Genomic DNA, 27,856 nt, shown 5'->3' on the forward strand with positions numbered 1-27,856 from the left:
CTTCTGTCTACTTTCATCTTTAAACACATCCACACTCACGCTACAAAAGAAGCACTCCAAGACCAACTGTGATCTCCAAAACTCCTCTTGACATCAGCTCTACAGAGAAATCCTTTTGACGAAAAGCATGAACTACATTAACACAACTGTGTTTAGGCCATCCATCTAAACCAATACCAACATAGACCTGGCCACAGAAACAAATTCCCCCAGATGCAATCATACTGCCCTGCTATAACCTTCTTCAAGACAACAAAGTATCTCTTCCCTGAGTGACCTGTGGGCCAATCTGGTGGTTGTTGATGGTTACCCGAGAGCTGTGGTTCTTCTGCAAGACACATTTTGGATAATGGATTATTTAACTGGTGGACAATGCCTGGAGATACACAATGAAAAATATTACAATGGCATCAAGAGTCTATGCCCATTCTTTTCTGAGACATGTTCCCTCTCATGGGTTACATCTTCTAAATATTCTGTTAATGGATAATGTGTTACAGTTGAAAATGAATTACATTCTAAAGCCTGATTATCTTTTAGTGTTTGAACTGGATCAGAGGGTAGGATCCACAAGATGTGGCAGGATCAGAGGGGTGATTAAGGGAGTTAGTGACGGAGTTTAGAAAGGTATGCAAGAGGAGAAAGTTGAAGGTAAATGTGGGTAAAAGTAAAGTGATGAGATGTACAAGGAGAGAGGATGACAGCAATTTGAATCTGAGTCTTAAAGGAGAGAGGCTGGAAGAAGTGAATAGCTTTAGGTACTTGGGGTCATACGTAGCAGGAAAGGGAGGAGTGGAGGTAGGGTAGATTGTAGATTGAGTGATGAGAAATAAACATTTGGGAATGGTTGCAAAGAGAAGATTGTATAAAGTGGTGACTGTGCTAACAGCACTGTATTGGGCAGAGACATGGAACATAATAGAGGAAAAGAGGAAGAGTTTAAATATGTTTCAGATGAAATATCCGAGAAGTACAGTAGGGGCTACAAGGTTGAATAGAGTAAGAAATGAGGAGAGCACAGGTGGAAAAGGAGATTGAGTTGATGAAAGAGTATTGGGATTGTTTGGACATATGGCAAGAATGAGTGAAGAATGATTAGTAAATGAAGTGTGGAAGGCAGGGGTGGATGGAATGAATATGAAGGGGTAACAAAGGATAAAACAGATGGATGAGGTGAAAGGGACATTGAGCAAGATGGGTGGTCTGTAGGATGGAAGAGAGAAGGCGGAAGAGAGAAGGCAGAAGATTGGGGTGAGTGGAGAATGGCTGTTTATGGATGATACTATGATGAATGGAAGTGGTTATGTGTGAACGATGTTTGTTTTGATGCAACACTAAGGGATTTCTCCCCATCTTCTATGTTATCGGTTAAATGAAGTGCCTTTGCTGTGTATGCGCGGTCTTGCTGCCCTGCTTCTGACCCAGGGTGATGGGCAAGATGCAGCGATGGGATGACTCATCATCCATGAGGAGCCAAGATGAGAGGTCGGGGTAGTGGATGGAAGTGGGTGTGGAATTATGGCTTTTGATTCTGGCTACCTCACTGGTAAGGGGGAAAGAGTCCTTGGTATATGTTGTCTATAGACTGAATCTTCCAAATAGGAGCTCAATGCATACTCATGTGAAGTAACATGTTCTGAGTCACAAACTCTCTTGATGCCATTGAATCTAGTGCCTTTCATAATGCATACTTGTATTTTTTTAACCAATATTATGTTATATTTGAAACTTAATTTCAGTTGGGAACTCCTCAAATACTGTTCTGTCTATTTTGTGTGAATGCTGCACAGTGTAACAACAAAATACTGCCACGCCCTGTCCAGTAGATTAGCAGCCAATATTCATGCCTTTACAATAAAATATTCAATATTAAATAAAAAAAAAAAAAAAAAAATGTGGGCATGCAATGTAACATATTAGAGCAACATAACGAGCTAACAACAGAGCCAAACTGAAAACACAAAATAAAAACAAACTAAAAACTATAACTAAATTTTTAAGTCAGAACTATTTTCTTTTCTATTTTTTATGTAGGGGTGGGGGTGGGTGAGTGAGTGTAAATTTGTCCTGCAATCCAGGACAGTGATCTTTGGAAGTGCTCATGTGTTTCTGAAATGGTTGTTTTAAATATCTATTTACAAAACTTCTTGGTTACATGAGTACATTACATTGTTCAATGTCTATTGGTGGACATGCACCATTTCTTTTCTGTACAAGTGCTAGTAATGGAAGGGGGAAATTAAAAAAACAAATAAAATAAAAAAATACAAGCATTCATAAATTTGTAGTTTCCTTCATATCCTTGACTAGTTTTATGGACATGGGCGTTGTATTCACCATTCTGCAGGGTATGGTGCTGGGGATTGTTGAGATCTTCTCAATCTTGAATCCCTGTAAGTGGAATGATTTGCAATTTCCCTTAGAACATTAATAGGTTTCTTTTGAATAGCCTTAACATGTATTTGGGGTCATATGAGAGAACCAATTAAACTCAACACAAAGTTTCAATACAAAGATAAAACGTGTAATAATTTTCTTGTTAAATAACAGAAGATTCAGTATAATGTGATGATCTACCCTCTCAAAGGAGATAGGATGGTGTCTCTTAATGGAGTACTTTTTGAAGATGGGGACTTAATGTAGTATGCTCTTGCTATGAACTTGTTTGCTAGGCAGGATTCAAACTACCTTCAGTCCTTTGCCACATGCAACAATGCTCTAACCTGCTTGGCCAGTGAACATTCCTAAATAATTGTTACCATGACATAATATGACTAGGATGATTGAAAAAGATTTACTACAAGTGTCCTGATCATCTCCTCTTGATAATATACAAATTTCCTATATAACTAAGATTACCCTGTAATGGGGTGTTGATTGCATGATGTAGCACTTTAAGGGCTATTTTGGAGTGTTCTTACAGACTAGAATTGTGTATCATTTATCTATGCTACCTCTCCACTCAAAGGCATAAAAACTACTCCCACCCAATTCCATCCCTATCACACTGGTTGGAAAACTCCTAGACCCTCTTATGTCTACTTTTTTTTTTTTTTAATGTCCCTTGTGGGGCTACAGGGAAAAGGATCCCTAGTCCTAATCCCTGTCTTGTTTTTGTCACCTCTTGCAATTCAAGTGGGAAGACTTGGTGGCAGTATTCTTTCCCCCCACCACAGGGGTATATGTGTGTACCTCTCCCCTCACAAAGTAATGAGATGTTTTTGTATTACTCCTCCCCTTTATTTATATTTTCCTTGAATTTATTCTTCACCACTTGTATGACTACCTCTTCCTTTTTCTGATCTCCCTGTGGTGGTACAAGAATAAAAAAATAAAAACAATTCACTTTTTTAATGAATAAATTCAACTCAAATAATTGATTAAGGAGGGAGAGGACAGAGGATGGGGGTGGTTGTGTGTGGATGATGCTGTGCTGCATGGAAGGGAGTGGGTGGGGGATGGGGGGGTCACTGTTTGAATGAGGCGGCCTTGTTGTGGATACGCTGTGTCTTGCTGCATTGCTTCTGACCCAGGGCAGTGGGTCATTCAGGATGAGCCAAGGAGGGAAGGTGGTGAATGGAAATAGACTATGTGGAAATGAAATGGATGAGAGTGGATTTATGCCTCTGACTTTGGCTACCTCCCTTGTAAGGGGGATAAAGCCTTTGGTATGTGTATGTACAAACAGGGTGTGGCTCCAAACTGTAGGGGTATCCAAAAAAGCTCCTAAAAGATTGAGTGCATGTCATCACGTTGTCAATACTCCAGTACAGAAACACAAGCATGATAAAAGATTTATGAAGATATTCCCTCTGCACATGCCGAGAGAAAATGGAATGGTTCAATCCTTTTGCAGTGCAAGTGGGTTTCCCTGGCTGAGTAACACTCCCTGGTGGCAGTCAAACAAATGTACAAATCTTCAACAACAGTGAACAAGTTAATGGATAGCTTTAGCCCTTTAGAGGCCTTCTCCTTTAGCAACCTTAGACTTCCTGCAGTGGCTTCAAATACATTACCAGTATCCTAATATTGCGATATGGTTCAACGTCACAAACTCCCCCTATTGGAAGGCTAGGACAGTTTCCCTCACAGAGGACGTTGTGACGTGGAATTTAATGAACCATGCCCTTGGTTCAACTTCGCTGGTGGCAGGGTTCAAACCACTATCCCCTTGACCTTCGCTGCAAGTAACAACGCCCTAACCCGCTTGGCCAGTGAGCTTCCTATGTTCTCAAATTGTTTTCTCATGTATCCCTTGCTTGTGTATTACTGTTTTTTAGTCTCCTGGAAACCACCTCAGAAATGAATAGAATTATCATGTATCCATTACATGGGATTAGATATTGGATGCTGGTCCTACATGTAGCCCTCCAGGGATCCACAGATGATAGATTGAAAACCACTGGTCAGTATCACCAAACAGGGTAACCTCATGCTGTGCTTGGGTTTCTCTCTGCTAAGTAGGCCAGGGTTTCCTCCCCTTTCGAGAAATAAACCATCTCCATGAGGCGCCCTCTGGAATTGACTCCCACTAGCGAATTCAATGCTGAGAGTGAGGAAGTGACCTGATCAACAGTGGTACAACTTGTCCCTTTCAAATTTTGATTTGTTTTAATGTTACAAAACTCCCTATAAGAAGGCTAGAACAGTGCCCCTTTACAGAGGACTTTGTAGCCTGGAATTTAATGAACCATACCCTAGGTTCAACTTGCTAGTAGCAGGAAACGAACCAATGTCCCTTGACTTCTGTCACAAGTAACAACAACCTAACCCACTTGGCAAACAAGCATTCCAAATTCTACTTTTTATTTATTAATTATCTTTTAATATCTCCTTTCAAACTATCATTTGCCAACCCTACAACTCTCAACTCCATTTTCTGTCCTGTGACAAGGACCAGAAAGAGGAAGTATTTACCTAGTTGTATCTTACAGGAAGGGAGCTACACTTATGGTGTCCTGCCTTTGTATCTTGCAGTGTCTAGTTTGCTCCTAAATTCGTGTATGATTTTTACAAGCACTAATGTTTTGTCCAGTTTGTTCCTAGTGAGTAAGTTTGGTGTACTTCTTAATATCTCTGTTTTCTGGAGTTGTGGGTTTGAAGTTTATGTTTTTAGAAGTGCTTGCGATGCTGTATTACTGTTACACTGATGGGCTCCTATTCTGTGTTGCTCCAGGGGTTGTAGGTCCTTTTATTTTCCTTTCATGATCTGTATGATGCTCCACATTTGTTTTTTCATGTATAGTTTACATTTCCCCCCCCCATTTGTTTTGTGATCTTACTGCATTGCTTCTGACCCAAGGCAGTAGGCAAGATGCAGGGATGACCTGTCATTCAAGAGGAGTCAAGAAAAGAGGGGGGGGGGGGTGAATGGGAGTGAAGTATGTGGGGATGAAATGAGTGGGAGTGGATTTATGTCTGACTTTGGCTTTCTCCTTTGTAAGGGGGAAAAGGCCCTTGGTATATGTATGTTTTGTGACGCATTTATTTGGGTGTAGTAATTTATTTTCTTGTTCAGTACAATTCGGTTTCCTCTTCATGTTTATTTCCTTTTCTAATTGCGGGAGGTCATCCTTGGTATACTGTTGGGCTTGTATTTTCTCCTGCAGTTTCTAGATATGTATTTCTTACTAACTTTCAGTATAATGTTTGAGTTCTCCTTAGCTGCATTGTGGATGGATATTGGATTATATCTAAATGGAAACTACAGTACTACTTTACAAAAGTGAATCATGGTTATTTCCAGCACCACGGAGAAAAGTAATGGAAGTAACAATGGACTGTTGAGGGGGTATTAGAAGAGTAGACAAGATTTCATTCAAGAAGAGAGTAAACAAGAAGATCAATAAAATTATGAAGATTTCTATCGAAGTGGTACGGATTGTGAAAAGAATACATGAAATGCATCTGTTGAGAGAATGTTCAAAGCAAGCATGGAGAGGAAAAGAAAAAATGAGAAGTGAATGGACAAAGACAAATGTACAAGAACAAATTAAAAATATAAACACACTAATACTAGTGAAGGAAACGGGAGGCATGCTGGTGCAAGATAAACCTCGACACAATCTGAAGCTTTCATAGTCACTCTGAGCTGCTTTAATCTTACAGCTGCTTACATCCTGTTCTCCAACTAAAGAACCCATCACCTGACATATATATTTTGCATAAACACTACACATTGATAGTGCAAGAAAAGAGAATGACAGTGGGCCACAAAGCTGTGCTGCACCACAAATTCCACCATACTCATTTAAGCAACATGAAACTGCCAGCTTCCTTACACTCATCCAATCTGCGACAATTTTTATCGTCGGCCTGGTGGGCTCGTCCAAGCCTCTCGACTGGTTGCGTTGGTAATGGTCTTTGAATATAAAGAGGTAATTCAGTTACTGAATACTAATATTATTGAGTAAAAAGAAGATTATGATTTCAATGAAAACAGATGACAGTTTAACTATTCATTAGCACTCCACTGGAAGCTCGGTACAGTTCCTTTTGCAATGTCAACTTATGAATTATGTTACACCTTGTTCTAGTTTCATAGTTAAATTCAAAAGTAATTCCATGTACTGGATGGAACCATATAATCTAAATTTTATGAAGAAAAGTCACAACAATGTATAAGTTTGACTTATCACACCCATGACTGCACAAACATTTAATATGAACTGAAATTCTCCACTATTTTCATTAATGCACAAAATATGGTTTACCATACAATATGCAAGCAAAGGGTAAAATACTGATAAAAAAAACTAGCAAACGAGCAACCGACATGGAGCGTCCCTAAGCATTTAATGAATACACAAACATCATTTGATAAACACAAAAAGCATAAACAGTATATACATCACAATATACACAAACTGTTTTCATAACTAAGGGAGCACAGATGTATACAAAAGTTCTAAAGAGATATAAAGAGGATAAACATATAAAAAATGCATTACTCTGCAATGTCTCTAAGTGCAAAGTTTACTGGAACAAAAAAATCAAGGGATTAAAACAATAAGATAATGATATCAAAGGTGCACTTAAAAAATCTGTAGAAAGCATTGGTTGTGTGCAACAAGGCAATAGGAAAAGAAAACAGCAACAGGCAGTAAAGCATAGAATGATAAGAAATATGTGAAGGCATGAAGGGGAAGACCATGGCAGGGATGTATATCACCTCGTTGAGAAATATTTATATGGAATTTACAGACCTTGGGCCTGATCTCAGGACCCAATGTCAAGCTAACATGGATGCACCTCCTGATGAAAGTATTGATAGTATCCGAAGTTGACTGACTGAAGTGATCTATCATACATCTATCCTCAGGATCATTGCGAGGTTTCCAGCATATATTCCACAACTCATTTATAACAGTACTGTTGTATGTCTTTTACATCATTTTCCCTCTGGTGTAATTATTTCCTCTGACAAAAGACAATGCCACTACAATATGAACATTTTCTTGAAGGGGTGGAGGTACATAAATGTTATGCAACTCTCCTGTAGTTGGTTGTTGAGAGGCATCTAGGTTTTGGTCTTGAATAACAAAGTAACTGGCACTACTTTTATAGAGAATAGGTAAGTGGGACGAGGATGTGAGAACCTAAGATCTCTGTCAACTTGAAAACTTGCAATTACTTTCCTCCTACTATGCTTACCCAGGGACATAAAAAACAATCCATGCTGGCAATTAATCAGCTGTTGCCTAAGGTTTCAGTAAGTGGAAAACCTGCAACCCCACATTGGCTGGCAATGGTACTCCGGTTCTTCCACAGATCTCTCTCTTAAGAAACTCTGGACTGCTGTCTGTGTTGTACTAGTGTTGCATCAGACACTGGTACAATATTGACAAAAACACCTTTTTCTTCCAAGAAAGATCTATGGGTGGACCAAAGTATCATTGCCAGCTGCTGCAGGGTGGTCAATTTCCAATCAGTGATACTTGTGGCAACATTTACTATTTTCACTTCTAATTTTATATCCTCTCAACCCTCACCCTCACCTCCTTTTTTTTTTTTTTCTTTTTTGTATTATTAACTTCAAACTAAAATGTCTATTAACTTTGTTCAACATTCTTCAAGGATCTTTCTTCATCTTAACCATTTTTCTCATCTTTATGGCTATTACTTTATGATGTATTACAGTGGCAAGGCACATCAACAACTTTCATTTCATGTATCCAATTCAGAAAAAATAATATAAACATACAAACTGGCGAGTACACAGAAAAAGACGATAACTAATCAGCAGATATTACACATAGGTGCTTATCTAACTCATTCTTATAACTTCAGTCTACTCTATTCCATCACCTCTAGTTAGTTCATTCCATTTACTGATCACAAGGTTAATGAAATGACTTCTGCTATCAGCTAGATGACACATCCTCATAGCTGAAGGCCACTGTTCTCAATTTGGATAGTATTTACTACATAAATAGCCAGTCCTTATGATATCTTCCTCCTAATCTTGCATGGAATGCCTGATTCATCCTACACTGGAATATGCAGTACTTTTGGTCTCCACAGAAAGTGAAGGATATAAGCAGGATTGAGAGAATACAGACAGCTGTGAGCAATTTGGTTCCCAGCCTTGAAGGTAACATATGAAGAAATACTAAAAATAATGCCCCTGCCATCACTGAAAGAATGAAGGGTGATTTGATTGTGGTGTTCCGGTCATTAGAAGGAGTAGATAAAACTTACAGGTCACTTTGTCTAGAAGTGGGAAGTCATAAGGTCGTGAGAATGGGCAAGAGAAATATAAATATATAAATAACGGAGTTCAAAATTAGGTCTGATAATTGGAGAAAAAGAGACAGAATCCCACATGTGTAACTTTTCCTGTTCATTACAATTGGTAAATACTCTAGAAGACACAAAACTTCATTCTTTTATAACAGGAGAATAACCTCCACCCATAAAAACACTGATTACTTTTAAAGTTCAGCTATCCATCCTTTCTACTGCCCTCCTTAACTATTACTCCTTTAACACCTAACTAACTGACACTGGCTCTCTGTACAAGGTGGTCCAGGGAAAAAGCGTGTAAGAGAATATCATCTCACTGCAACCCATCTTCAAACCCCATATTGCTCTATTTAGAGGTGCAGTCCAGTGGGCCTGACACACTATCTTCTATGGATTGGGCCCAATATCTCCCCTTATTAACTTCATCTGCATGTCCTCTACTTTCGTACACCAGGAGGGCTGACAACTGGTGACTCCTACTATTTTCAATTAGTCTCACATACAGCACAGACATAAATCCAAGGTTCCTTCCTAAATAAACCTATGAGAGGGCCCAGGGACTACCTGCCTTTTATTTGTAGATGACACTGTAGCAGAGTCAGAGATTGAGGTAAGTGGTTTGATTGAGTTCAGGAGGGAACGTGAGAAACGTAAGCTTAAAGTAGATATGGTCAAAAGTAAGATGTGTACTATATGTGATGGTGGTGGTGGTAGGTTGAAACCAGTCCATGGAGCCATAACTGAGAAAAGCTCTTTTGAACTGTTTGTAGACTGATTAGTTTCATTCTGTTGATCAAAACTGGTGGTTGCTACTGATCTTAGTATGTTTATTTACTTGCTCATTTCTACTGTTAGGTCCTTCATGTGTGGGCTGAAATACATGTATCAAAAGTGAGGCCTAGGATTTAAAACTCTTGCCCAATGGAAAAAGTTGGCCATTCAATTTTACTATCTATGTACCAAAAGCGAGGTAACCAATGAAGGCATGACATCAATTTTTTCCTTTTGATCTTATCTTCTTGTAAATGTTTATTGTTGAGTTTTTGTTGTACATCCAGGAGTGGTCAAGGCTTTTATGAGTACTGGACCTAATTGTGTCATGGTATGAAAGTTGGTCTGGGCCTTCTGCATGGGTTATTTAATTTTTTCTTCTTCTTTTAAATGTATTTTCTGCATCTTTGTTGGAAAGGGGTTTGGTGGCATATGTGTCTGGTTTTATCTTGTACAGTATCTTTCTGGTTATCTTCCTATTTTCTGGAGTCTGAGGGTTTGAAGTTTTAGTGAAGGAATTTTTTCTTTGACATGATCTATCTGTTTCATAGGTTGGGGTGATTACTTTGAGTTTTTAATGATTTATACTGTATCCATGGCTACTTCCCTTATATGGGGGAAAAAGCCCTTAGTATACAGATAGAATAGATTATACAGTATCCCACATTCATTTCTTTTCCTTAGTTTGTGCATTTTCTTAGTTTTTTGTTGTTGCGTATCTGTATGGTGTCTTTATTTAGTTGATGAAGTAGTTCCTTCTCTTGTTCTGTGGGTCTCAGTTTGTTTTTTTTAGTTTTGAAATGGGCCTACATATGGCAATGTCATTCAAGAAGAAATAGATGCATAAGAATGAAGGAGATGGCAAGAGACCATAAGGCCTACACTAGGCAGTTTCATGTCCATTATCACCTGTTCATCCCCATTCCACTTGTTGGCTGCCCTATAAGTAAACTTGTTCTTGCTTATTTACTTCTTAAATCTAAATTTGTCCAATTTAAATCTATTACTGTGAGTCCTACCCTGTTTTCTTAATATGATGACCTTGTCTTGCCCTGTTTTCTTAATATGATGACCTTGTCTATCACCCTTGTTAAAGCCTCTAGGGCAATTCAAAGATCCAGTGTGTATCCATACCTCCTCAAGATGCAAGGCACTCTCCACCTCCCACCCAAAACTGGTACTTAAAGTCTCCAAAAGGAGGCCCAAAATTCGTGTGTATTACAGTTAGGTTGCTAGAAGTACATAACAAATGGCCATCCACCAATGTAAATTCTAATTTTCTTTTTCCCCAAAATTAGGAACAGCCACATGAAATCACTGAAAGCTAATTAACTACAAGAGAAAATGAATAAAAGTTGTTGAAAAATGTCAATATTTCATCATCTGATGTTCATCTTTCTACCTGTGCTCCCTAAATTCTCATTCAAACTTACCTTTGTAACATCTACGCCAGTCATGTCCTTGACCATGCTTGGAACTTTGGCAATTATATCCATGACTTCTCCTGTCAATTTTGCAGCTCCAATCTCTGTGTTGCCACTGCTAATCATTGTCAATTTTTTTGTCTGTGACAGGGGAGCAGCAACCTCAGCAGCAACCTGAAATAGAAATACTCTAATAAATCTGTTTTGCCTCACAAGCAAGCCACCATATTACATCACATCTATTGTGCAATCCTGTCATACGAAATTGTGGTGGTGAATAATGGTGATAATACATGCTAGCTGGCAACTGCCCTTGGTTCTTTCCATAGATCTCTTTGGGAAGATATTTTGGATTGTTGTCTGATGTATTAGTTTTGGGGAATTTATGTCAACTAATGTAGTATAAGAAGGGGAGCAGTTACATTTTTCAGCTCTCCTTGTGTGAAAAATGGAGGAAATACATTTTAACCACTTCAGTACTATGACGCCTACACAGGTGTCATGAGGCGCAAGTGGGTACACAAGGATGCCAGCATCAGTGTCTTGATTATATATATTTTTTGTAGTTGTACATGACTTGACCCTGGATTCTGTGAACTGGTTTGATCACATTTTCTGTGTTTATTATTACTCAGAGTAAAACAGAATGAGCAATACAGCAGTAACTTTATATTCTATAATGCAAGTAGTGTGATGAATATGGCAGCTGATGCTGTGTGCGAGAATTTGACTCGTACTGAAGTGGTTAAATGGAAAGAGATCTTGGGTCTTGTCCAGCAAGCAAATATCAGCCCCTTTGAGTAACACCTGTTGGAGGTGTGGCTGTTGACGGGTTTTGGAGACAAATGGCTAAGGAATAACTGACCCATCTTAGAGGAATACCACTAACAGGTACTCATCATTAATCCCCTCCAGTCCCACAAATTGAATATGTACATATCATAACAAACCTTTGGCAGGTTCTCTAGGAACATTTCCATGACAGCAGCATCCTTATATTCCTTAAAAGCTTCAGCTTTAGCAGTCATTGTTTGCGCCTCTGCCTTAGCCTTCTCTAGGACTGCATAAGCTTCAGCTTCTCCCTTGACACGCAGAGCTTCAGCTTCTGCTTCTGCTTCAAGCATTGTTCTGTTGCGGCCAGCCTCAGCTAGTTTCTCCAACCTATGGTGTAGTTAATATGTATAACTTACAATACCTACTCTTGACACACTGGTTAGTTATCTAACAATCTATGCACCAAAAAGGCATCTTCCACCCTCACATGGGAGGTAGCCAGACAAGGTATGCACCTTATCCACTTCCACCCTTCACCCATTTCTCTTTTATCTTGGCTCCTTGTGGATGAAGGGTCATCTCTATCTCCTGCCCACTGCTTTGGTCAGAAACAACACAATAAAACACTGCACATCCAGAACAGGGTTCCATCATTTACATGGTAACCATCTGGTTAGCAGTTACATCTTAACATCATACAATCTATGCTATAACTTCCCTCTGCAATTCTTTCATGTATATGCCCAACTTTAAACCTCACTCTAATAGACGGAGTAGAAGGGAGGTACAGGGTTTCAGGTAAGATGATTAAAAGATCTTAGGCACAGTCTTGAGACAGTGTGTCAACCATTCAGAGAGGGTAGGGTGTTGACGGGTTTTGAGGTTGGATGGCAGAGAGATAATTCTCTGACTTCCATCTTGCAGGACATCATTAGTCCCAGGACATGGCAAGAAATTCAAGACAGAATGTTTGAAGGATACATTGAAATACAATTTTTCATACTGACATATCAATGTGGGGAATAAATTGAAAGAAAACAGGTCAGGTAGACATACATTTACCAAGGGCTTCCTTACAAGGGAGGTAGCCAAAGTCAAAGGCATAAATCTACTCCCACCCATTTCATCCCCACATACTCCACTCCCATTCACCACCCCTCCCTCTCTCTTTTCTTGGCTCTTAATGGATGATGGGTCATCCCTGCACTTTGCCCACTGCCCTAGGTCAGAACCAGTGCAGCAAGACACAGCACATCCACAGCAAGGTCACTTCATTTAATCGGCAACACTCCCTCTCCATCCCCTCATGCAGAAAAAGAGAAGATGGGGAGAAATCCCTTTGGGCTGCATCAAAATATCATTCACACATACTCCAATCTCCCCATCTCCTATCCACTCCCTGCATCACAGCATCATCCATACACAACCATCCTCCACTCACCCCTATCTTCTGTTTTCTCCTTTCCTTCTTCAACAAACATTCCCCTCTTTCCCAATGCCACTTTTACCCCATCTATCCATCTCATCCTTGGTCGCCCCCTCATGTTCACTCCATCCACCTCTGCCTTCCACACCTCTTCTACTAATCTTTCTTCACTCATTCTTTCCATGTGTCCTAAACATCCCAATACTCTTTCATCAACCCTATCTCCCAACTCCCTTTCAACCCCGACTCTTCTCCTCATCTCCTTGTTTCTCTCTATTTAGCCTCGTTACTCCTACCATACTTCTCAGGCATTTCATCTCAAACACATTTAAACTTTCTATCTTATGTTCCATGTTTCTGCCCCAAACAGTGCTGTTGGAACAATCACTCCTTCATACAATCTCCTCTTATCATCCATTCCTAAATGTCTATTTCTCATTACATCTTTTTGATCCCCCAAGGCATTTAATTGCTTCTCTCAATCTACATTCTCCCTACACCTCCACTCCTCCTTTTCCCACCACATTTGCCCTCAAGTATCTAAAGCTATCAACTTCCTCCAGTCTTTACAAAGGATTACAAAGGCGGTGCATGCCGACAGGAGACCTTTTGGTCCATATCTAGGTCGGATGCGGAAAAAAATCATGATAATAATGAATGAATAAATAAAACTATAATAATGTAAATAACAAATAAAATACATAAATAAATGCATAGATATAGTTAGATAATAAACAAACAGGTAAATAGTATATGATAATGAATTGACATATAACTAATTTGCTGCCATCCTCTCCTTGCACACCTCACCATCTTGCTTTTACCAACATTTATCTTTAACTTTTTCACACACCTTCCCTAATTTCCTTAATCCTTCCTCTGATCCTGTTACAAGTGCATTGTCATCAGCAAACAACTGGCTTATCTCACAATTTTCTCCATTTTCTTTAACCATCTCCAATCCCCTGCCCATTACCCTTGCATTTACTTCTTGCACCACCCTAACCATGTATAAATTGAACAGCCATGGTGACATGACATATCCCTGGCGAAGTCCCATGTTTACCTCAAACCACTCGCTCTCCTAATTCTAACACAGGCTCTACTACTATTGTAAAGACTCTTGAGTGGTCATAACAGCTTTCCTCCTAACCCATCTATCTGCAATACCTCCCACAATGCCTTCCTGTCTACCTTGTCATAAGCCTTTCCCAAATCTATAAAGGCCCAAAAAAACATCCTTACCTTTTCCTAAAACTAACTCACATACCTGCCTTACCACAAAATCTGATCCACGCAACCCCTACTTGTCCTAAAACCATACTGTTCCTCACCAATTACTCCCTCTGTTCCTCTCCATCAAAACCCTCCCTTAAGCCTTCAACTACACTCAACAAACTGATCCCTCTGAAACCACTACACTCACACTTGTACCCTTTTCCCTTGTAAAGCAGCACTATACAGGCATTCCTCTTTTCCTCCGGCACTCTACCCTCTTTTTGACTAACATTAAATAATCTTACCAGCAAGTCCACCATCAATGTACCTCCCTTTTTTAGACACTCTGCAAGACACCCATCCAACTCGGGTGCCTTAACTACTCTTCATCTTTCCTTACATGTCCATGGAATATCTTAGGGTTTCTTAATTCTCTACCACCTTGAGAAACAGTTTAAAGCTTTTGTAAACACCCTTAAGCTTAGCCTTCTCTGTTGCCTATAAATTTTCTCCCACTCTTGCAACATAACAAAAACATCTGTTAAATGTTACACAATTACTGTACTCTTCATTTTTTAGTTTAACACTTACTTGAATTTTTCTGCATCAGCTGGCTGTTTAATCGTTGCTTCCAACTCTCTCTCACGACGCTGAATTTCTTGTTCTTGAATATGAATTTCTTGTGCACGCTCAACAACCTAAGAAGGATAAAAGATTTTCAATTAATCATTGGTTACTAAGGTAGGGGGAGGTCCGGGAGTTAGTGAGTAAATGTTTTGACTCAACCATCCCCTAATGGAGGGATGGAGCTTTCGGTATGTTAAAGGAAGGTGTATGTAGGGTATATTTGTTTTACGTTTGGGTGTTTTTGGCTGAGGGTTTTGGTATGTCCAGGCAGCAGGTCCAATCTGTTGTATAATGTTTAGAATTGGTCAGTATGTTGCACTGTTGAGGTGCATGTGTGTAATGGGTCTTGTGCATTCAAACCATGTGTAAAGACATGTTTCTTTTTTTCCTGATATCAACAGTTTGTTGAAGATGTGAGAGGGCAGAGGTTTGTTGGTTCCACTGCTTAATGAAAATAAATGGCAAGTGTATATGATGATGGGAATTTGACGTGTTGTGTAAAGTGTGAGTGATGGAGCTGTTCTTAAGACCAAATTCTGGCCCAATGATGCAGCACCTTCAGGTGGAGGTAGGGTGGGTGGTGGTGGGTTTGATCAACTATGGGTTCTAGTTAAAGTCCATAGTAAAAGTAACAAGTCCATAAATAGGAGGGGAATGTCTGTTGAGTAGGGAAGGGAGAAGGAAAGGGATAGTGTGAGTGGAGAACGGCTGGGTATGGATGATATGCTGATGCAGCCTGAAGAGATTTCTCCCATTCTTCTCTATTTTCTACATGAGGGGATGAGGAGAGAGGGTTGCTGTATAAATCAAGTGGCCCTGCTGTGGATATACAGTGTTTTGCTACATTGCTTCTGACCCAGGCAGTGGGCAGGAGACTGGATTGACCCTTCATCCATGAGGAGCTACGGTGAGAGGGTGATGAATTGGAGTAGAATGAATGTGGGTGGGTGTGTGCCTTGACTGGCTACCTCCCTTATAAGGGGGAAAAAGCCCTTGATATATAAAATAAATAAACGGACTCTTAGTTGAATGTTTAGTTCTAGATTCATGGCAATGTGCCTTCTTACACTTTCTCAGTGCTGTTTCTTTAAGGCATAAATCTTTAACACCTATGATGAGGTAGTGGGTGTGGGAAGTAAGTGGGAGTGGTAAGTGGGAGGTAAACCAGTTGTTTGCAGATGACACTGCACTAGTGGCAGGATCATAGGGAGGATTAAGGAAGTTTTTGATGGAGTTTGGGAAGGTGTGCAAGAGGAGAAAGTTGAAGGTAAATGTGGATAAAAATATGGTGCTGAGATGTACAAGGGGAGAGGATGGCAGCAATTTGGAAGTGAGTATTAAAGGAGAGAAGCTGGAGGAAGTGGATTGCTTTAGATACTTGGGGTTGCATGTGGTGAGAAAGGGAGGAGTGGAGGTGGGTTGTAGATTGAGAGAAGCAAGTAAGTGTAATGAGAAATAGACATTTTGGGAATGGATGCTACGAGGAGATTGTACGAAGGGGTAATTGTACCGACAGCACTGTATGGGGCAGAGACATTTACCTAGTTGTATTTCATGGGACTAGAGCTATACTTGTTATGACCCGTTTTTGTATCTCTCCATATCCAGTTTGCTTTTGAAGAGTTTCAAATGTATTTGAGATGATAGATCTGAGAAGTATGGTAGGGGTTACAAGGGTGGATAGTGTGAGAAATGAGGTGAGGAGGAGAGTGAGAGTGGAAAAGGAGATGGGAAATAGGGTTGATGAAAGAATATTGGGATGGTTTGGACACATGGAAAGAATGAGCAAAGAAAGATTAGTAAAAGAGGTGTGGAAGGCAGAGGTGGATGGTGTGAACATGAAGGGATGATTGAGGATGAGATGGATGGATGGGGTAAAAGGGGCATTGAGCAAGAGGGAGATGTCTGTTGGGGAAAGAAGACAGAAGATAAGGGGTGAGTGGAGAATTGCTGTGTATGGATGATACTGTGATGCATGGAAAGGAGTGGGTGGGGGATGGAAGGGGATTAGGGAGTGGTTATGTGTGAATGATATTTTGACAGATCCCAAAGGGTTTCTCCCTTCAGTCTTACTGCATGTGGGGATGGAGAGTGGGGGTCACCGATTAAATGAAGTAGTCTTGCTTTGGATGAGACCAAGGGAGGGATGCCCCATCATCCAGGAGGAGTCAAGATGAGAGGGTGGAGGTGGTGGATGGGAGTGCAATGGGTGGGAGTGGAATTTTGCCATTTGACTTTGGCTGCCTCCCTTGTAAGAGGGGAAAAGCCATTGGTATATGTAACTATGAACAAGAAAGCATGAAGCAACTCACCTTAATTTGCATCTGTTCTTCCTTAATCTTCTGTCGTGTTTTAGCAGCCTGAAGCTCATAAGCAAGCTCTGCCTCTGCTTTCTGAAAACATAAAACAATTGATGCACACAAAAGTCCATCTCATAAAATCAACAAATATCAAAAGGGATGATAAATAGAAATAGCTATACTAGTACAATGTTCAGTAGCTATAAATCCACATAAAACCTAGAACCAATGTCAGCAGCTTTGATACTAGGTTTCCATTCAATGAAATTCATGGTAACAATTAATATGATAAAGTTCTATTTGATTTATGAACATCTGATTTACAAATCTCTTTTCTGGATCATGATCAGTTCATAAATCAAGAACTACCTGTAAAACAATGCAAATAAAATATTTACTTAAAGTTAAACAAGGATATATACATCTATACCTGAGCATACATACATGAAATCAACTTACCTTTGCTTGTACTTCCATATCATATGTAGCTTTTTTAAGTTCGAAGTCGCGCTGTGCCTTAGCAATTTCGGTGTCGTTGATGTATTTAGCTGCCATCCTCTCCTCCTCAGCAATGGCTTCCTTAATCTGCGAGTCCTTTGTAGCTTCTGCCTCCCCAATCCTGGCATCACGCTTGACCTCTGCTGTTCTTGCCATACCCAGGGCATCAAGATACCCCTGTGGAAATAATATAAAGAATAGCAATATTCAAATGATACAGAAAAAAAAAAAAAAAAAATTAAGTGACTTTCAAATATCATTATGCTGATTCTATGTGTTTGGATTTCTTCATATAATTATAATAGCACCACCCAAAGATAAAAAGTGCTAGTCATGGCATATTGAACATGAATATATGATACATCACCAAGCAGCACCTGTGATGTAGATTATATAAACTAGTAGAGGTGTAGTATTAATTCTCACTGAGCATATAATAATTCAATGAAACTGTTTAATCAAAATATTATTTATATTTGTTTGCATCAATATTTCCAACAACTTATCAGCATTACTAATGAAGCGATATAGCTACACAACAGCAAACTACAGCAGTAAGACACCATGATCATGCAGAGCTGAGGAAAAACATTCAGAATGCCACGAGGACCACCATGGAACTAGGTTATACAGTGCACAAATAAAGGCCAAAACTGTGTCAAAAGCAGGCCTGTAATCAACTATGGGTGAGCAACTGTAGGTAGTGGACCTGTTTTATCCTAACGTGTTCAAGCCTTTATATATATATATATATATATACTTATGCCTGAATTGTACAGGGCACCAATACAATGGTATGGATGATGGTGGTGTTTGTTGTGAGTGGTAAATGTTACCACAACATTCAGGTGAAGACATATTTGTCTATCAAATCCATACATATGCTATATCAGGCCACAATGTGTTACTTTTTCCCAAGCTCATACTTATAGGAAACAGCTAATGGCACACTATATAAATTAAGAAGCAATACTTTGCATCTATGCAGTAGTGTGATGGTAACTGAGATCCTTGTTCCGATTCTTCTCATACTTCTATATGTTTTGCTTTATTTTGTGTATATCTACATTTACCTAATGGTGTGTGGTTATTTATATTGTTGTATAGGAAAGGAGCTATGAATGGGTGTGTATTTACCTAGTTGTATTATATGGAAAAAAGGAGCTATGCTCGTGGTGACCCATCTTTGTATCTCACATGTTTGTTCTCAAATGTTTGTATGGTGTTTGTACACACTACTGTTTTTTCCAATTTGTGTGTATGTATGTATTTTGTCTGTGTATGTGTGTCTTGTCTCTTATTCTCAAGTTACAATACTTCAATTTAAATTATTTCATGGGGGGGAGGGACAGAGAGTGAAAGAAAAAGAGAGAGAGAGAGAGAGAGAGAGAGAGAGAGAGAGAGAGAGAGAGAGAGAGAGAGAGAGAGAGAGAGAGAGAGAGAGAGAGAGAAATAGAGGGAGAGAGAGAAATAGAGAGGGAGGGAAAGAGAGAGAGAGAGAGAGAGAGAGAGAGAGAGAGAGATAGAGATAGAGATAGAGATAGAGAGAGAGAGAGAGAGAGTGAGCGAGTAGGGTTTAGGGAAGAGTGGAGATCGGTGGGTTTTGGAACAAGCAAAGGTGAGCTTGGAGTATGAGAAAGAATTGGGTACAAGATGATACATAGGAGTAGGATGAACATGAAGGTATGGGACAGCAAGTAGGAGAGACATAGGAATTAGGGTATGGAAAAAGCGGGGAAGTGAAGCATAAGAGAAAGTGATGCAAAGAGAATTAAAATTGTTACTTCAAATTCTATCTTGCACACCACCACAAGCAGGTAGTCATTACTGGTTCCATGTGTAGGGGAAATGTAAAGTGAGGGGATAGGGAGTGTGGTGAGAGGAGGAGGAGGAGGAACATGGAGGGTAGAGTGAAATGTGAGAGGAGAGGGGAATGAGGGGAGTGAGGAAAGGGGAGGATGTTAGAAGACAAGGAAAAGAAGGGAGACTGGAAAATGCAGGGATATAGAAAAAAAAAGAGGAGAGGGGGAAATTTTAAAACAATAGATTTTGTTAGCAATAACCATCAGTTTCATCCTTGGGAGGATAATGCACTGAAGTGAAGTCATAGAGGAGGTAGCAAAGACAATATTTAAGGAGGGTAGCAGAAAGGAGGGATAACAAAAGTTACAAGTGATTATAATTTTCTTTTCCTTTTTCTTTTTTCTTTTCTGGGTGGAGGTAAGTCACACAAGAATGGGGCATGACTTGTGGACCCAGAGGTGGGCAACAGATTGACTAGTGCATGATTGGCTGATAGGGATGTCATTGCAGTCTCTTAAAAAATTGACTGCATGAAATTCACTCAATATCCCCTAAAAAGGGAGTTAGTGGGCAAAGTGAAAACAGGAAGGGTGAGGAAGGTGCGGGAATGGGGCAATGGAGTGGAATGTACAAAAAGCTATGGCACAAAAGGAGAATTTATTTGTGGTAGGAACCAAGAAGAAATTGTGGAAATTAGGTAGGATTGGAGATGAGGCATGGGAAATGGATGGGCAAGAAGCTGGAGACAAATGTATTTGTAGGATTTTACCCTCTTCCCCTTTGTCAAAGTGTGAGCATACAGTGTGTGTGTGTACCTGTGTCAACCTAATTTTCATATACAGGATGAGAGCTTTGCTCATGGGGTTGTCTCTGTGCTTTCAATGGTCAAAATTTACTTTAAATCTGGTCATGTTATCTGACTTCTATTACTACTACATAATGTCCATTACAAACCAAGTCTTCTTAAATTTCTTTCCATGTCCTCAAGTTTTTCAAATACCACTATCAAATCTTGTCAATTATTTCTACTTATTTTATAGTTCTGAAAACTGCTATTGTATCACCTCTTCTTCATCTTATGTTGGCAGTTCCAGCTTATCAAGTCTTTCTTCATATGTTCAACATCTTGTCCATATATTGGATTGACTGCCACTCTACTTGTACAATAATTTTGATACATTTTTCCAGTGATAATTTTTCATTACCAATACTCCATTTCCTCCATCATTTTAGTATTTTTTTCATTTCCCTTTTATAGTCATGATGGCCATTCCTTACTTTTAGTTCTTTTCAATACTTCTTTTATTTTCATTAAATTCATTTTCCACTTCTTGCTCCATTCATATATCCTATCTAGATATTACTGTAACAACTTACATTTATTCTCGTCTCTAACTCTCATCATATTGGTATCAACAGCAAAGAGACTGGGGTAAATGATTATTCCTTTCATCAAGTAACTGACACAAATCAATAACATTACTTGTGGTACATAACAATGAAGGAAACTGCAAGAGACCATAAGGCCTGCACTAGGCAGTTGTCCATTAGCACCTATCATCCCCATCAAGTTATCCAACCTCTTAAACAGCCAATAGTTTCAGCGCTCACAATATGTAAATCTATTCTACTCATTAACCACTCTACTGGTAACCTGGTTCATCCCTATTTCCTTCTTAAAATTAAATTTGTCCAATTTAAATCCATTACTGCGAGTCCTGGCCTGTTGTCTTAGTGTGATGACCTTATTTGCATCACCTTTGTTAAAGCCTTTGACCCATTTGAACACCAAACACTGTGGGATACCAATAGTTACTTTTTTCCAACCTGACATCCTATCCTCCTCAATCATCCTTTCCCCTTCAGAGTGTGTGTAAATGTATATATTCATCTCAACTAGCCTAGTCGATGCCATGTCAAACTCATGAGCATATAGTCATGAGTTTAATTCCCAGGGCTAGCTGCGGGCTTTGTCGTGTTGGTTTCTGACAGCCCTGGCCAGGCAGGGAGATGACCCAATACCAGCCTAAAAAACCCAGTGGCTTGCGGCAACCGACAGGGCTTTGCCCTATCAGGGGTTTCTCACTTCCCACTTTGTAGTAATGGGGTGGTGAGTCAACAAGCTACATGCTGGCAGGTGATACGAATGTATACCACACAAACAGCAGACAAGAAGTTAAACAAAATACTAGAACAACTCCCCACCCTGACATTAAATTCAAGTACCCTCTTCAACAGAATCTACAAACAACTTCCCCTGAGATGACAATGTGCTCACCTTCCCTCCAAACACAATGGTATGAGGCACCATACATGACCTCTTGTCACCACACTCCCCAATAAAGGTCTCCCCTTAATACAAGAAAAAAAGAAAAAAAATTCTCCACTAAACTTCTTCACTTCCCCCCCACAATCAGCCCCATATGAAAACTACTTCCTTGACCCACAGTAGCACAGCTGTTTTCAGGATGTAGCCATCACATAGAAGACACTGAACACCTTATTTTATACTGGCCCATCCTAGTCCTATCAAGAGAGGACAATATTTTTTCCTAGTGATTTGTGGGCCAATCCAGTGACTGTTGCTGGTTACCTGGGGCAATGAATTGATTGCTGATACTTAGTTGTATACACAGGGTGAGAGTTATGATCCTCATTGAGTCTTGTGACTTTGTCACTACTTTTCAAATTTTATCTTAATTAATGTTGCAAACCTGGATCATATTTTCATCCAACCTACTCCACTAATCCATCCATTTATGTGGAAAGTTATACTCCTTAATATATTTCAGGCAATCAGGTTTTTTCAACTTTTTACTGTGACCTCTTGTTGATCTTTCATTCCATACCAGCAGGTCCTCAGTCAAATTTGTCTGTATCTTTTTCTGGCATAAACATCATATCACCTATCTCTCTTTGCACCTCCTATATGGGAAGTACCAGTGTTTTCAGTCTCTCTTCATATGTCTTGGTTGCCACCCTTTATATTATACCTTTCTTAGTTGTGGCGATCACATTGCCACTCTATTTTCCAGTCTGGCACAAATCAGAGTTCCAATTAAATTCACATCTTGTCCTAATCCATGTAATGAAATCCCACTCTTATATTTATCAATAAGTTTCTCTTGTTATCATCTTTATATATATACATAATGTGTGTGTGTGTCTGTGTGTGTGTTTGTTGTGTGTAGGCACACACACCTTTGTGCCTCTTTTTACATGTTTGTGGACTTACTTCTGTACCTCTACTCAGATCTTGTTCCAAAGGTGCATCTCAGTGTGCCTGTGAGGACATGGCAATATGAAAACATGGACAAGTATAAACTAAGAAAAAGTGAGCATATTTTCTTTATATGAAAGAATTTGTATGTATCTATGCATGTGCATTTTTACCCAGTTTATATTGATACAATTTTTTGAAGGTATTCAAGTATAATTTTTGACAATAACTGAATACATTTACTTCCAAAAATGTACATGCACAAGTCTTTGTATCTGAACAAAAAAATATATGTATGCATTCATGTATATGTACCTACACAGGTATACATACACGTGTTTCAGCATGCATTTATGTACATGTGTATTGAATATGCATGCTGACGACTATAAGAGGCAGTCCATGTGAATGGGTGTACTAGTACCTATTACAAGAACAATTTCACAATTATGAGTACATGTGTGTGTACCCATGTATGGTATGTGCTTGTGCCAAGTGCAGTCATATACTTGCACAGTTACACTGTACGTGTTGGTGATTATACAAGTATTTCATGCAAGTGCATATACCTTTTGTATAAGAGCATAAAATAAAATAACTGCCCCATTTTTTTTTATTCAATATTTTCATTACTAAACTCATATAAGCTTAATAACCCTCCTACATCTTATGAAAAGTTCTGCATTTATGGGCAACATGTATTTGAATGCCTTTTATGTAACTGGTATTGTAGTAATTTGAATAAATACCCAGTTAGTGTATTCACCATTCCCTTACTTTATGTACCTCCCAAAAAACAATTTCACACAAAGGTGACATACCTATTCTAGCAAGTTCTTATTCTATGTATAAAATTAATTAGATTAAATGAATTGTGTGTTTTTTACTTTGCATACCACCATAACTTGTGGTAACTTCTATGCTGTACTGTAAGAAAGTAAGAATTAAGTACAGCTAATTCACACCAAGCAGAACATCCCTCATGTATAAGAGGAGTTGGTGTAAACAACACTCCCAAGAACTTTAAGATTTGAGTGTTTTTTTCAGCAGTTTCATTTCTGACTGCATTTTGATTTCTATTCAATGGAAACTTAATATTTGATCTTCCCATCTCACTAACTTGCCCTTCTACCACCAGTCATGAAACTTTGAACAGTTTAACAAAACACAGAGATGAATTTCAACTCACAGTCGAGACAAGACTGGTAATGATGTCACTATTTTCATTACAGCACTTGGTTAAAACACAACAGGCACTGTACCAATACACCCTAGTTTCTTATTCTAATATTTATAACTGTTTTAAGTAGCATGTGTATGTAACGTGTTTCACTCTTGCCAGTCCTCACTGACTAAAGGGAACTAGGGCAATTTCGTGTACAGCAGCAAATCAACACAACCATACAGATAATAAGCTAACATGTTCCGAAATGCCAAATAAAAATGAAGTGGTCAAAGTTGGTGACACAATTTATGCAGGAGCAGGTATGTGTGCATACTACATTCCACTTAGCAGTCACATAGGTTTCTGACTATCACTAACCTTGGCATAGTATGTCTGACCATTAGGGAAGTAGTGGGGGGTGCAAAAGAGAGGACCATTAAAAATCCAATAACACACAGAATGTATACCCCTTTGGCTCCACCCGACTTCTATATCATAGAATTCTTTCTGCTCCCAACAAACTCGAGCAGTACATGTGTAAGAGCTTGTGATGGGGAAACGAGGGTTGAGGGTTACTTTGTACTGGGGTGAATTTATGTCATGACCTTTATTTGTGCACACAGGAGTTTTAAGAAGGAATGCAGGTATCTATGGCAAACTTCACACAATTAAGTTATTAATTATTGCTTGGAATGATAAAACTTCTCAACATACAATGTTGGCTTCCTTAACATATACCCTGCAACACTCAAGAAAATTTAGCTACATAAAGTGTTATCTATTTAAATTGTAAAATCTAATTATATAATTCACACGGAATTAATTGGGAGTCATATAATTTCACATTAAGAACACAAAAAGCTCTATACATTTAATTTAGATCAATATACTAAATTTGTGTCACTACAGAGAACCTCTTCCGAGATCCTTAACAGCAAATCCCCAGACAACTCATTTTAATGACAATAACTGTATTTATATTATCTAAGAATACATCAATCCAATCATGTTTGTATCCTCATTCACCCATACATAAAACCTCTTTCAAGAAGTAATCATGGATGATGGGTAATGAAACAAAGGCGGAAAGAGATCTGGGAATCTTGGTTATGGGTAATAAATTAATTAAAAAACACAACTGGATGAGACAAATATACAAATTTAAGCTAGTGATGAACATGGTGTCATTTCACTGTACTGAGGAAGAAGAAGAAGAAGAAGATATATAATCCAGGATGTCTGCTAATTACTTTAACTCTTTATGTTTCAACAGTCTTCTTCTGAACAAGCTATCAGACAGCATATACATACTCATCTGGGTCCTCTTGCAGGATATCTTGAACCTTTCTAAGTGCTTGTAATGACCAATCCTGCTGTGTTTCATGCTAAGTTAATAAACCCTTCCCTGTGATTGGACACTTCCTTTGTGTTTATGTATGCTGCTTCTATGGTCTTTCATGTAATCTTTTTTATACAATGTGTAATATTTCTAAATTGTTCTAGTTGAGCACGTGGCCATAATTTTGTGCATGTATCACTAGTGACTTCAATGTTCTATGTTATCGCATGTCATTTATGTATTTACCTAGTTGTATTATACGGGAAGGGAGCTATGCTCGTAGTGACCCATCTTTGTATCTTTCAGCATCTAGTTTGTTCTTAAATTCTTGTATGGTTTTTGCACATACTGTTTCATCCAATTTGTTCATATATTCATGCATATGCAGCATAAATAAACACTAAGGAAATAAACAGTCACAGAGAAGGATTTATTAACTTAGCATGAAACAAAGCAGGATGGGTCATTACAAAGATTCAGAAAGGTTCAACACATCCTGCAAGATGACCCAAATGAGTATATATATGCTGTCTGATAACTTGCTTGTATTATACTCTGTGAAGAACTGTTGAAATGTAAGGGAATAAATACTTCTGTGGCATACTGGATTTTTCCCTACACCACTCTACCTTTGTCTTTTGGCTACCTCCCTTGTAAGGGGAAAAAGCCTTTGGCATATGTATATATATATGTGTGTGTGTATGTATATCTATATGTATATATATATATTTATATATATGTATATATATATATTTATATATATATGAATATATATGTATATATCTATATGTATATATATATATATATATATGTGTATTATATATAATGTGTATATATATATATATATGTGTGTGTGTATATATACATATATATGATTATATATGTGTATATATATATATATATATATATATATATATATATTACATGTATATATATATATACATATACATATATATGTACACACACTCATACATATTCCAAGGGCTTCTTCCCTCTTATAAGGGAGGTAACCAAAGTCTAATGCATAAATCCACTCCCACCCATTTCATCCTCACATACTCCCCTCCCATTCACCACCATTCCCTCCCTCTTTTATTGGCTCCTCCTGGATGACGGGTCATCCATGCATCTTGCCCACTACTCTGGATCAGAAGCAATGCAGCAAGACACAACATATCTACAACAAGGCCACTTCATTCAATCAGTAACCCCACCTCTCCATCCCCTCATGCAGAAAAGAAGACAGGGGGAAATCCCTTTGGCCTGTGTCAAAATACCATTCACACATACTCCCTAACCCCCACCCCATCCTCCACCTACTCCCTTCTATGCATCACAGCATAATCCATACACAACCATTCTCCACTCACCCTATCTTTTGTCTTCTCCCTTCTTTACTTAACAGACATCACCCTCTTTCCCAGAGCCTCTTTTATCCCATCCATCCAGCTCATCCTTGGTCGGCCCCTCATGTTCACTCCATCCACCTCTGCTTCCACATTTCTTTGACTAATCTTTCCTCACTTATTCTTTCCATGTGTCCAATCCATCCCAATACTTCATCAACCCTATCTCCCAACTCCCTTTCCACCCCTGCTCTCCTCACCTCCCTGTTTCTCACTCTACCTAGCCTAGTAACACCTACCATACTTCTCAGACATTTCATCTCAAACACACTTAAACTCTTTCTTCCACTCTCCTCCATGTTTCTGCCCCATACAGTGCTGTCAGCACAATCACCCCTAAGCATCAATTCCCAAATGTCTATTTCTCATTACACTTTTTAATCCAAGGCATTTACTTGCTTCTCTCAATCTACATTCTACCTCCACCTCCATTCCTCCCTTTCCTGCCACATTTGCTCACAAGTATCTAAAGCTATCCACTCCAGTCTCTCTCCCTTAATAATCACTTCCAATTTGTTGCCATCCTCTCCCCTTGTACATCTCATCACCTTACTTTTACCAACATCTATCTCCAACTTCCTTCTTTCACACACCTTCTCAAACTCCATCACTAACTTCCTTAACCCTTCCTCTGATCCTGCTACAAGTCCAGTGTTGTCAGCAAACAACAACTGGCTTTTCTCCCACTTTTCTCCATTTCCTTTATCCATCTCCAATCCCTGGCCTGTTACCCTTGCATTTACCTCTCACACCACCCCATTCATGTATACATTGAACAGCCAGAAATTTATTGCAAGTCACTGAATTTTGTCTGTTGCTTTCTAAATCTGTTCAATTGAGTAAGTACAGAAATGACAAAAAGAAATCCCCTGAGGCTGCTTATACTTATCCCTTCATGACCATTCACTATTCTCACCTATCTTTTGCGCTTTCATTTCCCTGTTCAACAGACCCCTTGCACAACAAAGGCCCCCTTTACCCCTCATTCATCCAACCTATTCTTAGAGCTTACTCTATCCACCTCTGCATTTATAGTTTTTTTGGGGGGCCATTCTTTCTTCTCTCATTCTTTCCAGAGTCCAAACCATCCCAGTATTCTTTGATCAACCCTATCTCCTTACCACCTTATTTCTTACTCTA

General features: G+C 39.0%; 1 protein-coding gene across 8 annotated transcripts in view; it reads right to left on the minus strand.

Moving 5' to 3' along the window:
• The window catches only part of Flo1 (flotillin-1), a 64,127-nt gene that overhangs the window by 6,974 nt on the left and 29,297 nt on the right, over nt 1-27,856 (minus strand). For 5 of the 8 annotated variants that reach the window (XM_076200464.1, XM_076200460.1, XM_076200459.1 and 2 more), the window contains 6 exons: nt 17,745-17,960; nt 17,298-17,378; nt 14,950-15,056; nt 11,891-12,101; nt 10,950-11,114; nt 2,338-2,391 (listed from right to left, as the gene is read on the minus strand). In XM_076200464.1, coding sequence (XP_076056579.1) covers nt 2,338-2,391; nt 10,950-11,114; nt 11,891-12,101; nt 14,950-15,056; nt 17,298-17,378; nt 17,745-17,960 — 834 coding nt within the window. Of the gene's footprint in view, nt 1-2,337; nt 2,392-6,281; nt 6,362-10,949; nt 11,115-11,890; nt 12,102-14,949; nt 15,057-17,297; nt 17,379-17,744; nt 17,961-24,349; nt 24,365-27,856 lie in introns of all 8 variants that reach the window. The other 3 variants (XM_076200461.1, XM_076200462.1, XM_076200465.1) reach the window with 3 other exon arrangements.

Source organism: Oratosquilla oratoria, chromosome 17 (genome assembly GCF_046742065.1).
Source record: "Oratosquilla oratoria isolate Oo_2021 chromosome 17, ASM4674206v1, whole genome shotgun sequence".
NCBI lineage: Eukaryota > Metazoa > Arthropoda > Malacostraca > Stomatopoda > Squillidae > Oratosquilla > Oratosquilla oratoria.